This window comes from Scyliorhinus canicula, chromosome 3 (genome assembly GCF_902713615.1).
Source record: "Scyliorhinus canicula chromosome 3, sScyCan1.1, whole genome shotgun sequence".
NCBI lineage: Eukaryota > Metazoa > Chordata > Chondrichthyes > Carcharhiniformes > Scyliorhinidae > Scyliorhinus > Scyliorhinus canicula.
The window spans coordinates 213,146,158-213,161,502 of NC_052148.1; the positions used below are offsets into that span (position 1 = coordinate 213,146,158).

Sequence of the window (15,345 nt, forward strand, 5' to 3'; positions counted from 1 at the left end):
ATGGGAATTTTGTTGCTTGTATCTCACATTATACAGAACAAAAAAATCCAATCATCTACTCTCTGACTTCTCCTGAAGGCAGACACTGAGTTTCGCAAGTTTTAATAAATCACTATCATTTCACTCAAGGTGCCACTCATCATCTATTTGAACATGAAAAGGGTGGTCACAACTGAACGGTATCTGTCACCTGCAAATGACCACACAGGGTAATTTCCCAGCACGGATGCGGGAGGTGGGGGCGGCACAGTGGTATTCGGTCGGGAGGGAGTTGCCTTGGGAGCTCTTGACATCGACTCTGGACCCGATGAAGTCTCATGGCATCAGGTCAAAAATGGGCAAGGAGACATCCTGCTGATTACCAGCTACTGACTCCCCTCAGCTGATGAATTAACATCCCTCCCATGGCCGGGTCCTAAAGGATTTATGGCAGCACGGTAGCATGGTGGTTAGCATAAATGCTTCACAGCTCCAGGGTCCCAGGTTCGGTTCCCAGCTGGGTCACTGTCTGTGCGGAGTCTGCACGTCCTACCCGTGTGTGCATGGGTTTCCTCCGGGTGCTCCGGTTTCCTCTCACAGTCCAAAGATGTGCGGGTTAGGTGGATTGGCCATGCTAAATTGCCCGTAGTGTCCTTAAAAGTAAGGTGGGGGAGGGGGGGGTGTTGGGTATAGGGTGGATACGTGGGTTTGAGTAGGGTGATCATTGCTCGGCACAACATCGAGGGCCGAAGGGCCTGTTCTGTGCTGTACTGTTCTATGTTCTATGTTCTATGTTCTATGATTTATTTACCAGACTGGGGCTGCGGCAGGTGGTGGGGGAACCTACAAGAGAGAAAAACCTACTTGACCTCACCTTCACCAACCTGCCTGCTGCATGAAAGTCCATGAAAGTATCGGTACGAGTGACCACCACACAGTCTTTGTGGAGGCAAAGTCCCATCTCCACATTGAGGATACCCGCCACCATATTACGTGGCACTACCAATGAGCTAAATGGGACAGATTTCAATCAGATCTGGCAACTCAAGACTGGGCATTCATGAGGTGCTGTGGTCTAACAGCAACAGCATAATTGTACTCAAACACAATGTCATGTCCCAGCATTTCTCCCACTCTACACTGATTCGATGAAGAGTGCAGAAGGGCATGCCCGTAGGAGCACCAGGCATACCAAAAAATTAGGTATTAACCTGGAGAAGCTGCAACACAAGACTACTTGCATGCCAAACATCGAAAACAACATGCGATGGACAAAGATAAGTGATCCCACGACCAACAGATCAGATGTGAGCTCTGTAGTCATGACTGGTGCCACATCCAGTCGTGATTGGTTATGGACAATTAAACAACAAAATATCTCAACCCTCAATGATAGAGAAGCCCAACACCACAGTGAAAATGTTAAGGCTGAAGCAATCGCAACAATCTTCAGCCAGAAGTGTCAGGTGGATGATCCATATCGGCCTCCGTCTGAGGTCCCCAGCATCAGAAATGAAAATCTTAACCAATTCGATTCACTCCACAAGATGTCAAGAAATGGCTGAAGGCAGTAGACATTGCAAATGCTATTGTGCTGAAAACTTTCCAGCAATAATATTGACAACTTCTCATTGAGAACTGGCTGCATCTTTAACCAGTACAGCTGCAACACTGGTATCTACCTGGCAATGTGGAAAACTACCCAGGTAAGTCCTGTCCATAAGAAAGCAGGAAAAATCCAACCTGCCCAATTACCCGCCCCATCAGTCTACTTTCGATCATCAGCATAATGATGGAAGGCGTGGTCAACAGTGCTTTGAAACGATATTTACTCAGTAATAAACTGCTCACTGAAGCTCAGTTTGGATTCTGCCAGGGCCACTCAAAGCAATTTAGTCCAAACGTGAACATGAGGTGACGTGCACGTGACTGCCGTTGACATGAAGGCAGGATTTGTTTGCATTTAGCATCCTGGAGTCCAAACAAAATTGAAGTCAATGGGATCAGGGGGAAAACTCCCCACTGGTTGGAGGCATACCTGGCACAAAGGAAGATGGTTGTGAGTGTTGGCGGTCAATCATTTTAGTCCCAGGACATCACTGCAAGAGTTCCTCAGGGTGGTCTCCTCAGCACAAGCAGCTTCAGATGCTTAATCGCTGACCTTCCCTTCATCATAAGGTCAGATTAGGGATGTTTAGGGCAGCATGGTGGCACAGTGGTTAACACTGCTGCCTCACAGTGCTGAGTACCCGGGTTCGATCCCGGTCCCGGGTCACTGTCCGTGTGGAGTTTGTACAATCTCCCATGTCTGTATTGGTCTCACTCCCACAACCCAAAAGATGTGCAGGGCAGGTGGTTTCCCCCTTAATTCGATCAATTTTTTAAAAACATTTTTTTAAGAAATAGTGTTGCTGATGATTGCACAATGTTCAAAACCATCCTCGAATCCTCAAATACTGAAGCAGTTCATTTCCAAATATAGCACGACCTGGACAATATTCAGGCTTGGGCTTATAAGTGACAAGTCACATTTGTGCCACACAAGTGCCAGGCAATGACCATCTCCAACAAGAGAGAATCCAGCCATCTCCCCTTGACATCCAATGGCATTAGCATCATTGAATCCCCCAACAACATGCTGGGGGTTACCATTGACCAGAAGCACAACTGGACTAGCCATAGAAGTACTGTGGCTACAAGAGCAGGGCAGATGCTGGGAATTCTGCAGCAAGTAACTCACCTTATGACTCCCCAAAACCTGTCCATTATCTACAAGGCACAGGTCAGGAATGTGATGGAATACTGTCCACTTGCCTGGATGAGTGCAGCTCCAATAACGCTCAAGAAACTCAACAACACTCAGGGCAAAGTAGCCCGCTTGATTGCTACCCACCCGCCACCTTCAATATCCATTCACTCCACCACTGACGCAGTGGCAGTAGATTCCTCCCTCTTAGGTTCATGCCTTGTGGTCTTTGACTTGTTCATTTATTTTAAAGGTTGATAATAAATAAGTTTTCATCCTCGTTTGGCAATTCATGAACCTGCACAGTATTAGAAAGTGAATCTTTAAATGGTGTCAGCAAGATACTTGAGTACAAACCTTTGTTGCAGATGATTAACTAGACCAGTCACACCAACATCATGCGAGGGAAACTAGCAGAATCTGTTCAGAACAGGGCAGTTTGCTTGATTAATGTCACTGGACTGAATGTCTACTTGCTCCATCACTTCAATGCTTTGGTCACAGGATCTACAGGATGCACTGCAGCACCTTGCCTAGCATATTTCAATACCTTCCTCCCAAATCTCAGCCACCCAGTAGGAGAATATCAGCAACGTTGAGGAAATTTCTCTTAAGTAGCACACTTTAACAACACAGGTTGGGCAGCACGGTGGTGCAGTGGTTAGCACTGCTGCCAAATGACACCGGGGTTCCAGGTTCAATCCCGGCTCTGGGTCATTGTTCATGTGGAGTTTGCGCATTCTCCCCATGTTTGTGTGGGTTCCATCCCCACAACCCAAAGATGTGCAGGCTTAGGTGAATTGGCCACGCTAAATTGCCCCTTAATTGGAAAAAATGAATTGGGTACTCTAAATTTATTAAATGAAAATTAAATTTTAAAAAAAACAACACAGGTTAATTTTCTGAAATTCGTAGTGGTTCATGAAGACTGTAGCAGTTCAAAAAGAGGTCCCATCATCACCTTCCCAAGGCAACTATAAATGCAACCTTGCTCACATTGCCCAGCCTGGGAACAAATTATATTTTGTGTGATATTGCAGAAACACACTCCTGTGAAACCTAATGGTGTAAATTAAAGTTTGCAACGTTACTAAAACTGCAAGATCAATTTTCTATCTGGCTGGAAGCAGCTGAGTACCAGTTTCAAAATAAACTGTGATTTGAAACAATTCCAACAAATTTCTATTTGTAAGAATGGTCCAAGGATTATATTTAAAGATTGATGCAAATTTGGAGATGTGTAGTGGCAAGTTGAAGCAACTTGAAAAGATGACATGGGTGACTGGTTAATGCTGTGGCCATTGTACTTATTACTTGTTGTGCCTTCAGAATATTCTGTACGATTTCCAACATAGTGGAGGAAACAATATGAAAGACAACAAAAAAAGCTGCTCGAAAAATGACTGCAATGGTGAATATAGTCTTCTGGAAAATTAAGAGAAAAACAGCAATTTATGCCAAAATGTCAAGCTGGTAATGAATCAAAAGTCATAGCCCAAATATTGGTCAAAGCAAAATTTGACATTTTTGTTGAAATATACAAAAGATGTCAGAGGTACAATGGGCAGAATTCTCCGCCGTCAGGATGCTGCATTTTGCCAGCAGCCCGGGGGTTTCTCGACGGCGTGGGGCTGCCCCACAATGAGAAACCCCATTGACCAACCGGCAAAACGGAGCATCCCGCCAGCGTGCTGAACCAGAAATCTGGTGTGGCGGGACAGAGAATCCAGTCCCCTGTGTTGCAAAGTTAAAAGACAAAGGTCATCAAGATGGACTTTAGAAATGTGAAAATGTGAATGCTTTAACAATGCTGCAATACATAATAACCAGAAAAGTCACTTCAGCCCAAGACGACCTTACAGCTAAACGGTGAGTAACAATTAGCACACAATCACTCGTTTTCACTTGCATGCAAAGCTTATTGGTTAAAATTTGTTTGAGAATTAATTTATAAATAGAAAAGCATCAAGTGATTAAAGTGCATTGACTGACTGTGTAAATTATTATTTCAAACAGGTAAAGCAGCAGGTATCATTGTGGCTCTCTGCAGAGAACCACCAGCTGAGTGAGAGACACATGCAAAATGTGTAGCAGGCCCAAACTTGCAACATGTGTCATGCACAGATGAAGTTAATTACCAATGCCAGCGAAGAGATTTATATTATAGTATATAATAGAAAACAGAAACATCTGGCAAAATTCTCTGTTTGAGAGACTAAGGGTGTGATCAAATGGAAAAGCTTCCATTTGTGGAGGGTTTTGCTGGGAGTTTCTCTCTGGCTCTGTGGGCGAGTTCCCCACCACTATCTAACCACACATAGTCACTTTAGAACATAGAACATAGAACAGTACAGCACAGAACAGGCCCTTCGGCCCTCGATGTTGTGCCGAGCAATGATCACCCCACTTAAACCCACGTAACCCGTATACCCGTAACCCAACAATCCCCCCATTAACCTTACACTACGGGCAATTTAGCATGGCCAATCCACCTAACCCGCACATCTTTGGACTGTGGGAGGAAACCGGAGCACCCGGAGGAAACCCACGCACACACGGGGAGGATGTGCAGACTCCACACAGACAGTGACCCAGCCGGGAATCGAACCTGGGACCCTGGAGCTGTGAAGCATTGATGCTAACCACCATGCTACCGTGAGGCCCCTGTCGTGCCATGGGGAGTTTCTCACTGGACTAGCCCTCACTTAGAATTATTTTCATCACTGGGAAGCAGAACTCATTGGCCAGACAGGCTCCTCAGAGATCGGGCCACCATTTTGAAAGGGTGTCCTGATCTCTTAAAATGGGTTTGAGGGGTCCCCCACATCCCCCCAACCCATGGGCAATGTCGCCCCCACACACATGGGCACAACCCCACACTCCCCCAATTCATGACAGCCTGCTATGGTGTTGCTGAGGCCTTCCCGCGCCCCCTTTTGACCCTCCCCCCTTCCAACATCCCCACCCTTCAACCCCCCAACCTTCCGGAGGCCCCTGCATACCCACCCTGCACCCCACCCACCCTGCACCCCCCCCCCCCTTCATATCACCCTCCATCCTCTTTTCATGGCTATGGCCTACCTCTGTCCCTGATGCTGGCACCTGAGGACCCTGACACTGCCATCCTGGCAGTGCTCTTGCCAAATTTGCAGTGCCACCCGGGCACATTGGCAGACACTCCTTGTCTTGCAGGATCACCATCGGGCCATGTAGGCTTATCTGGGGTACCTCGCATCCAAGAACACCCCAGCATAGCCTGGAGGACCAGTCCGGGGAAGACACTGACTTCTTAGCACTGCATTCACCTGCACCCTCCACAATCGCAAAGACTATAACCTCAGTGGGAGCATTTTAGTGAAGAGGCTCCCGGGTCACATTTTGGTGTGAACGTCACACTTGTTGCAGCACATCAGGAGCTGGGGTAGGGACTCCAGAGGGAGTAGACATTCAGAGGGCTGCCTGATTCTAGGAACCAGCTGTAGTCAGTACAGGTATCACGCTTCCGGCAAGTATAATCCCATGACTGGCAGAGATGCAGGTGCAGAGCCAGGATTTATAGCAAGGGGTGTCAGCCACTTTCCAGTGCATGCAAGTGCAGCTGGAGGAGTACAACCACCTTCAGGTGCAGGAGATTGTGCTGACAATGTGTGGTACCCAGGCCAACCCCAAACATGTGGCATCCGCAGTGGAATCCTTGGGTCAAAAAATCACAGCATTGGTTCAAGACGTCCAAGGTTTGGGGCACACTGTGCAGTCAATGGCTGAGGCATGCAAATGTCGGTTTTGCCAACGTGGGGCACGAACCTTGTTACCACCACCAGCAATGGACCAGAGCATGGAGCCCGAATCGGCGTCGGGCACAAACCTCCAATTTGGGCGGACGCCCGATTTTCCACCCGATCATGACTTGTGTTTGTGGCGCCATGAGGTGGAGATTTAGCCTGGAGTTAACATTTCAAATCCGCTTGACTCTTCCTCAGAGATTTCTTTACTCTAGGTTCTCCAGTCATGTTGAAATCAACCCCATGAAGCAGAACCCCCCGAGTATTATACATGAGGATCTGCTGGAAATGCAGTGATCTAATGAGTTTACCTAGCATAAGTTTCAAAAACTGAGATCATCAGGTTGATGGTTTGAGAACAATCTATGAAAAACCTTCTCATTAAAAAATATTTTTACTCAGAAAATGTTCTTCTGCTTATTGCTCCTGAAAAGACTGTCAGACTTTACTAAATAGCCAATGTTATACAATGAGAATATGCTACTTTTCTTCAAAATGATTTGAGTTGCAAAGACAAAGTTAAACTTTTCTAGTTTGACTAAGGTCAATAATCTAATTAGGTGCCGTTATATTTTTAGCCGACAGACTCTTAGCCGCAGAGGAGTCTGTGAATCTGTATCTGTATTTTAATTATCTGATGAATTGTTGTCCTTGACTAGGTCAACTTTTATTTCTGTCCTTTGGTTTATAGCAAGGTTGTTGAGAATGCAAATTAAAAAATATATGATGATGCTATTGGCAGCTGTAGTCACAAAAGACCCAAAAGTTGGGTATCAGGTGAGCCGGGAGCAGGGTGCGTAGTGGGGTAGGGATGGTGGCAGAGGGATGGGTCGGTCGAGAAACCTTCCTGACCTCAGTTGCACCTTTTACAATATGTTTCCCTCTCAACCCTGGCAGGAAACAGCAGCAACCAATGCTGGCCTCCATTTTAACTGCCCACAGGTAAGTCAGAGCGAGGGGATTTCAGGAGGGCTCACAAGGAAAGTAAAATAAAAGTCATCCCTTTGGCCCTCTTCTGACCCAGGCTCCTGTCATATTTTCCACTCCTATATATAATGAAGTGCTGACAGGCAGTGATTGACACACAGGATGATCAGTAAGCACACAGCACAGTGCAGCCAATCACCAGACAGGACACAACCACTATAAAGCCAGAGGGCACTAGGTTTCCCGCTCTCTCTCTCTGGACCCAGCCACTGAGACAGTTAGAGTCCACGAGCTAGCCAGTGCAAACACCATGCGTTAGCTAGTAAGTCTGGTCAGGCTAGTACTAGGTCTCCAGTCAGTTCAGTATAGTGTCGACCCACAGCTGAGCATGTATATTATGTTATTGAATAAAATCGTGTTGGATCTTTTCCAGTGTTAGAGGCCTGTCTCTCGCCACACTGCATCAAGTGCAGTCCACGTCGAACCAACCTGCCTAACACATCAGCTCCTCTTCCCATCAGGTTGTGGCAAGAAAGCTATAACCACTGCCTCACTCAGCACCATTGTTAAAATAGCAGTGGGGCCCTCATTACATTGGAGTCTGATCTGCATATTTAAAGAAAGGACATGCTGCTTCCTGGTGTGCAGTCTTCCCACATGCTCAGAAGAGCAGGTTTCAAAATGAACACTGTGACCAGAGTGCAGCATTGGTGGGGCATTGACCTGGTTGACAAGAATGCCCTGTTTTTGTGCCATATATACATATCATGGGCTAGATTCTCAAAAGATGTGACTATGTCCCCACGCCGGAGTAAAAACGTTGGCGTTTCACTCCCCAGTTTCCTGCAACAAATAAAGTGCAATTCACTTACCTTCTGGGGGCTAGCAGGGACCCGTCATGATTCACACAGCTTTGGCTGCAGATACGGGCTCCCGCACTTCCGGTTCCAAGTCCGCTCATGCGCGCGCTGGCCTCCGGTGGCCGCGTCGAGCACCATGGCGGACTCGGACCACTGACCAGCACTAAGAAAGAACGTCCCTGTCCCCCCTATCGGCCCCGCGGCGCTTCACCGACCCACCTGATCCCTGCCCCAGCCACCCATAAGGCCCCCCCCCCCCCCGGTGATGGATTCCCCTGCCCCCCCCCCAACCAGGGTAGCCCTGACCGGCCAGACGTGGTTAGAACCGTGCAGTCGGGAACACGGCCGGTCAGGATCGGAGTATCTCTGGGAGAGCCTCTGGCAATGGCCCACCTAGTCGCACGACGTAATTCGCAGGTGAACGAATCTCCAGAGAATCGTGGGAGCGGCACGGGCCTGATTCGGGCGTAAAAGTCGATTCTCCATCCCCGCGCCAAACGTGATTTCACCGCGGGGCTGCGGAGAATCCAGCCCAATGTGTGAGCCTCCTGGTTTCTGCCAGATTAGGTGGATTTTAAATCGCAAAGTACCTGAAGCATGATTTTGTCCCTGGAATTGTGTACATTACAGAGCATCTGGAAAGACACAGAGAATTATTTCACCATCCTGATATGGTTTAGTAATATGAAATGGAGTTGTTGTTTCAAATTGTACCCATTGTGCCATGAAACCAAAATCGGAGTGGGAAAAAAATGTGCAGTCACGGAAGACTGGGCTAAACAGTGTTTGTTGGCTGCCAACCATCAAGGCTTCAATGGATTCCTGAAGACCCCAGCATGGCAAGCATGACGATGATTCTGCACACAACTCTGAAGGCAATTTGCATATTTATCGAATGAAGCTAGTTTGATTTCTGAATGCTGCTAATTCTCTGAACAAGCAAATAATCATGCGGATATACCAAAGGCACGCTAGAAAAATGAGAACAGTGCAACTGAATGAGACTTCTGATTGTAGTTCTGTGGTTGTTAAATTACTCTGCGGAAATATAAAGCTGGCCATTTTCATGTTGTTCAAGCAGCTAAGATTAATATTCAATGCTGAAAAGATGGTATTTGCAGGTGTTTGGAGGTCCTTTGAAAATGGAGCATTTGGTCTCCTTGCCCCATTCCAGCTGATAATCTGCTGGCCTCCATTTTAATATTGCAGTTTAGCGAATGTGGCAGCCACTGAAAGTAGGTAGAAACCTCATAAGTGAATATAAGTCGGGGTCCCGTTGGGAGCTCAGGCCTGATTGGGGAAGCAGTCACAACCTCCCCGCAGGAACAAGCAGGTCAGCAGCTTTCAGGAGGACAAAGAGACCCTCCAAAGTAGGTGAAAAATAGACCTTTGCCCAGGAGGAGCAGGAGTGCATTGTCCAGAACCCACAAGGAAAGTCATGGCCTGTGGACCCTGGCCACAGGCATCGTGGTACGGTGCTGGTCTAAAATCCCACCAGCTCCACCAAGCACTTTTATTTCAAGTAACTTCATCCTTGGGGTTCGGAACTGAGTCAAAAAGAGGGCAAATAGGTGGGCTGAAGTCCCACTGAACCACATGTACACCACCCCAGCACCAGACTGTAATTTCTGGACATCTGTCAATAAAATAGACTGTGGTAGTCAGTATTAAGGGTATTACGGTACCCAGGTTGATGCTGTAACACCATTGGTGTGGGAGGTACCTGAGACAGCAAGTTCACTGGTGAAGCCTGCCTGCTGGTTCCGCCCAGTAAGGTGGAGTGTTCTGTACCTGCGCTGCTGGGGGAAACATCTTGTTCAATGAAGCCTTCAATTGTCATCCAATCTCACTTCTGGAGTCATTGATCGAGCATCATAGACTTTATAATAAATACTGCCAAATAACTACAATACTTGTCAGATTGGCAAAACCTGGACATGAAACAGTTAAAATCTTAGTTAAGTAGTGCACATTCATAACTCATTCAATGAATGTGACAGCAAATACAAAATGTGTTCTAGGATGCTGACAATGTAAAACTTAAGCAGATAACTAACACCTCACGGTAAATGCGTCTATTGCAGTTTTACCCTGTTATGAAGTGTGACCTTATGCAATAACATCTCAAATAAAACTCAAAGCTTGATTCTTTTTTTAAACTGTGTAACTTATACTTTAAATGAATGATTGCAGCCAGTGGGTTATGCACTTCAAAGGCAGATAGCAAAAAATTTGCTTAAGAATCTGGCATCAAAATTAAATTTCTTAAAATCTTAAAATCAGATATCTTGGCGGCACGGTGGCGCAGTGGTCAGCACTGATGCCTCACGGCGCTGAGGACCCAGGTTTGATCCTGACCATGGGTCACTATCTGTGTGGCATTTGCACATTCTCCCCATGTCTATGTGGGTCTCACCCCCGCAGCCAAAAAGATGTGCAGGGTAGATGGATTGGCCACACTAAATTGCCCCTTAATTGGAAAAAAAATCAGATCTCTTATGTAAATGTAATGTTTCCTCTTTAATTATTTTGGTTCATTACAATTGTGACCTCACCCTTGAAAATTTTATCTAATTAATGATCAGGTACTAGAATTGTGCTCAATTGTTTCTCTCTGTGTTCCGTGTCATGGTTTGCACTTACGTCACTGGCACACTGACCTTATTAAACCGCTCTAAGTAAATTATTAGAACATTGCTGAAAAACTTCCATAACTTTCCATAATTTTACCTGTAGTTTTTCAACAATTCCAACTCATATCTGACCAAGATATTGAACAAGCAATCTCCGAGTGCTGTGAAGGAAATTTTCAGGAATTACTTATTGCAGTTGGTAAGTGAATTATGTTTATTATTTGCATCTTTAAAAATCTACTTGCAAAATGCATTAAACTCAAATTTAAAGCAATGTTGCTGCCAGTGTTAATTTTTATCCTTTATAGTTCTTTGTGTTAGGGACAAAGCTTCCTATTTTGCATACAAGCTCCACAATGCGATATACGTAAGTAACTGATACCTTTCTAAACCACTTTTTTGGAATAGTATTGGAATAATACAGCTATTTTGAATATAAAATTGATACATCTGTAATCATCAGTGACTTTAATTTCAAATATTGAACACAGATTAGTCAGGAGCGTGATAGAATACTCTCCACTTGCCTGGATGAGTGCAGCTCCAACAACACTCAAGAAGCTCGACACCCTTTCCACACCCAATGCACATTGGCCACAGAGTGTACCATCTACAAGGTGCACCGCAGGAATTCACCAAGGTTCCTTAGGATGCACCTTCCAAACCCACGACTGCTACTATCTAGAAGGAAAGGGCTGCAGAAACATGGGAACATCATCACCTGAAAGTTCTCCTTCAAGTCACTAACTATCCTGGCTTGGAAATATATCGCTGTTCCTTGCTCAAAATCCTGGAATTCCCTCCAGAACAACACTGTGGGTGTACCTACACCACATTGACTGCAGCAGTTCAAGAAGGCAGCTCATCGCCACTTTCTCAGGGGCAATTAGGGATGGGCAATGAATGCTGGCCTCACCAGCGACACCCACATCCCGTAAATTAATTTTTAAAAAATATTTTCAGCAACATCTCCATTTCCAACAGAGGACAGTTATACTTATAGACAACGTCTAACTTAGAGAATACAGCACTATAAAAGTTATATGGTAATATGCCATTTTATCCTCAATTACTTCCTTCATATAAAATAAAGCCTTTGAGGTGCTGACTGCCTACTGTTTTAGAACAGAAGCAATTCATAGCTGTAGCCTATACCTTACAGTCAGAGTACAGACATGCCACAGACACTAGTGACCCCTACTGTTATCAAATCAGAATGCATCCTATACAATTCAAATTCACAGAAACGAATGAGGTGACACAGTCTGGTAAGGGAAATTAAGACAAGTTAAATAGAACTGATTTTAAGGAGGTGCAAGAACAGAGAGACCTGGAAAGGGGGGGGGGGGGGCGATTTTGAGTCCGCGTTGTCAGTGAATAACGCAGCACGCTCAAAATACGGAGAAAAATGGAAATTGTGATTCTCTCCGTTGTGATTGGGATTGCGATTTTAGCTCCCCGTCTCCGGTGGAGGAGTGTGGATCAAGCTGCAAGAGCTGGGGAACCTCATTTTAATACATGCCATTAGTGAGCAATCACTTTTTAAAAAATGTATTTTATTACAAGCATGTATCAAAACAGGTTAGAGCAAATAAACACCCCGGGAAACATACTGCCCAACAATCAACTATACAGTCTGTACAGATTTTCCCCTTTTTCACCCCCCCCCCCTGATGAGCCATCAATTGCACGAGAGACGAAAGTTAGGCTTTAATAAGCTAGAACTTAGCCCTGCGATTGTCTACAATAAAATGGACGACCGCCGGGCGCTTCGACTATTTATACTTCGGTAAGGAGGCGTAGCTAACTCAGCCTCTCAACCAATCGGAGAGCAGTCACATGACTGGTCTCAACCAATCGGTCGGGAGGCACATGACCGACCAGGGCCAATGGTAAGCCGGTGTTCTGCACCAATGGCAGACAGCTATGCAAATCATATCACCACGCCCCCCACCCCCCACCCCGTGTTGAACAGCTCCTCAAACACGGTCACAAGCATCTCCCACCTTTTCTCAACCCCCCCCTGCAGAGCCCCTTAACTCATACTTTATCTTCGCTAACTGCAGGAAGTGGCACAGGTCATCCAACCAAGCTGCTACCCCCGGTGGCGATGCCGACCGCCACTCCAGCAAAATTGGCCGCTGTGCAATCAGAGAAGCGAAGGCCATGACATCGGCCTTCCTCCTCTCCGTGAGCTCCGGCTTCTCTGAAACCCCAAATATCGCCACCAAAGGTCCACCTCCTCCTCCACTGTCCTGGCTAAGACCACGAGCCCTCCCACCCAGAATCTTCCCAATTTTTCACAACCCCAAAACACGTGCGCGTGATTCTCTGGACCCCGCGCACACCTCTCACACTCATCTGCTACCCACTGAAATAACCCATTCACTCTCTCCTGAGTCATATGCATCCTGTGCACCACCTTAAATTGTATCAGATTCATCCTTGCACAAGAGGCTGTCCCGTTTACCCTGCGCAGTGCTTCACTCCATATTTCCCAATTGATGTCCCCACCCAACTCCGCCTCCCATTTCTCCTTTTTCTTCACTACCCACTCGCCTCCCTGCACCCCCAGCCACTAGTATATATCCCCAATTCTTCCCTCCTCCTCCACTTCCGGAAGCAGCAGTCGCTCCAGCAGAGTGTATCCCAGCAACCTAGGGAACCCCCTTCAGACCGTTCGCGCAAAGCCCCAAACCTGCAGATACCTGAACTCACTCCCCCTCGGCTCTGCCCTCTCCCGTAGCTCCTCCAGACTGGCGAACCATTCCTCCAAGTACAAATCCCTCACCTTGATCAGCCCATTCCCCGCCACCTCCTGTATACACTATCCATCCCCCCAGCTCAAACCCATGATTCTCGCACAGTGGCGTTAGCACTCACATCCCTTCCACCCTAAAATGCCTCCTCAACTGGTTCCATATCTTCACCGTGGACTGCACCACCAGGCTCCCTGAATACCTACTTGGAGCCATTGCCAATGCTGCCGTCACCATAGCCCTCAAACTAGACCTCTTACTGCGGACATTGGAGCCTGATTAGCAGGTTTCGATGGGCCTACGAGGCAAGCGGGGGGGGAGGGGTTCGCTGTTAGTAATGGATAGGGGCGGGTCAGGCTGATGGGGCAGGGCCCGGTGGTATGATGATGGTGGATAAGAGGGGTGGGGAGGGGGGGTGGTGAGAGACCCCCAGTTAGGATAGTCACGTGGAATGTGAGGGGGTTAGGAGGTCCGGTCAAGAGGTCAAGGGTGCTTGCGCATCTTAAAAGTTTGAAAGCCGACGTAGCAATGCTGCAGGAGACTCATTTGACGGTAAAGGACCAGGTAAGACTTAAAAAGGGCTGGGTGTGTCAGGTGTTTCACTCTGGACTTGACGGAAGGGCTTGAGGGGTAGCGGTAATGGTCAGCAAAAGAGTACGCTTCTAGATGGAGAAGGTTGTGGCAGATCAGGGGGGTAGATCTGTGATTGTGACAGGGACGCTGGAGGGGAGGTTAGTGGCGCTGTTAAGTGTATACAGTTCCAATTGGGCGATATGGGATTTGCGAAGAAGGTGTTTGGGGCCATCACCGACTTGGACACACACAAACTGATAGTGGGGGGGGACTGGAGCTTGGTGCAGGAGCCAAGGTTGGACAGGTCACGGCCGCACTCGCTGGTCCCATCGAGGGGGCGGGGGGGGCGAAGGCTTTGGCTGGGCTAATGGTGGAATTGGGAGGAGTGGACCCTGAATTTTCTGCACCCGAGGGAACGGGAGTACTTGTTTTTCTCAGCAGTCCATAAGGTATACTCACGGACCGACTTTTTCATGGTGGGGAAGGCTTTGCTGGCTGGAGTCAAGGGGTCGGAATACTCTGCAATTGCAGTGTCAGGTCATGCTCCGCATTGGGTGGATATGGTACTGGAGAAGGGGGTAGCACAGAGGCCGGGGTGGAAATTAGATGTGGGACCTTTGGGAGGACCCAGGGTTCTGTGACAAAATTGAAAAGATAATTGAGGAATATGTAGGTTTCAACTGTACGGGTGAGGTGTCGAAGGCAGTTGTCTGGGAGGCTCTAAAGGCGGTGGTGAGGGGTGCGGTGATTTCGTTTCAGGCCAGGGTGGACAAAGAGGAGAGGTTGGAGTGGCAGAAGGTAGCAGATGAGATGTTGGAGGTAGATAGGAGTTATGCAGAAGATGGGGACCCAGCGAAGCTGGAGAAGAGGAAGGAACTACAGGCGAGCTTTGACCAACTATCTACCAGGAAGGCGGTGCGCCAACTAGGACGAGCAAGGGGTGCGGTTTACGAACATGGAGATAAGGCTGGGTGTATGTTAGCAGGTCAGCTCCGAAGGGAGGCAGCGGTAAGGGAAATTGTTCAGGTGAGGGATAGGGCAGGGAAGTTGGTGGTGGCTCCGGATCTGATTAACGAGGTTTTTGAA

At 47.3% G+C, this 15,345-nt stretch overlaps 1 protein-coding gene across 5 annotated transcripts in view; it reads left to right on the forward strand.

Annotated features, from left to right (window-relative positions):
- LOC119963275 (annexin A10-like) overlaps positions 1-15,345 on the forward strand; it is a 108,142-nt gene that overhangs the window by 77,015 nt on the left and 15,782 nt on the right. For 3 of the 5 annotated variants that reach the window (XR_005460069.1, XM_038792127.1, XM_038792129.1), the window contains 2 exons: positions 11,031-11,126; positions 11,236-11,294. Coding sequence is in view for 4 of the 5 variants with exons in the window: in XM_038792127.1 (XP_038648055.1) it covers positions 11,031-11,126; positions 11,236-11,294 (155 nt within the window). In the remaining variant the exon portion in view is untranslated. The remainder of the gene's footprint in view (positions 1-11,030; positions 11,127-11,235; positions 11,295-15,345) is intronic. The other 2 variants (XM_038792128.1, XM_038792130.1) reach the window with 2 other exon arrangements.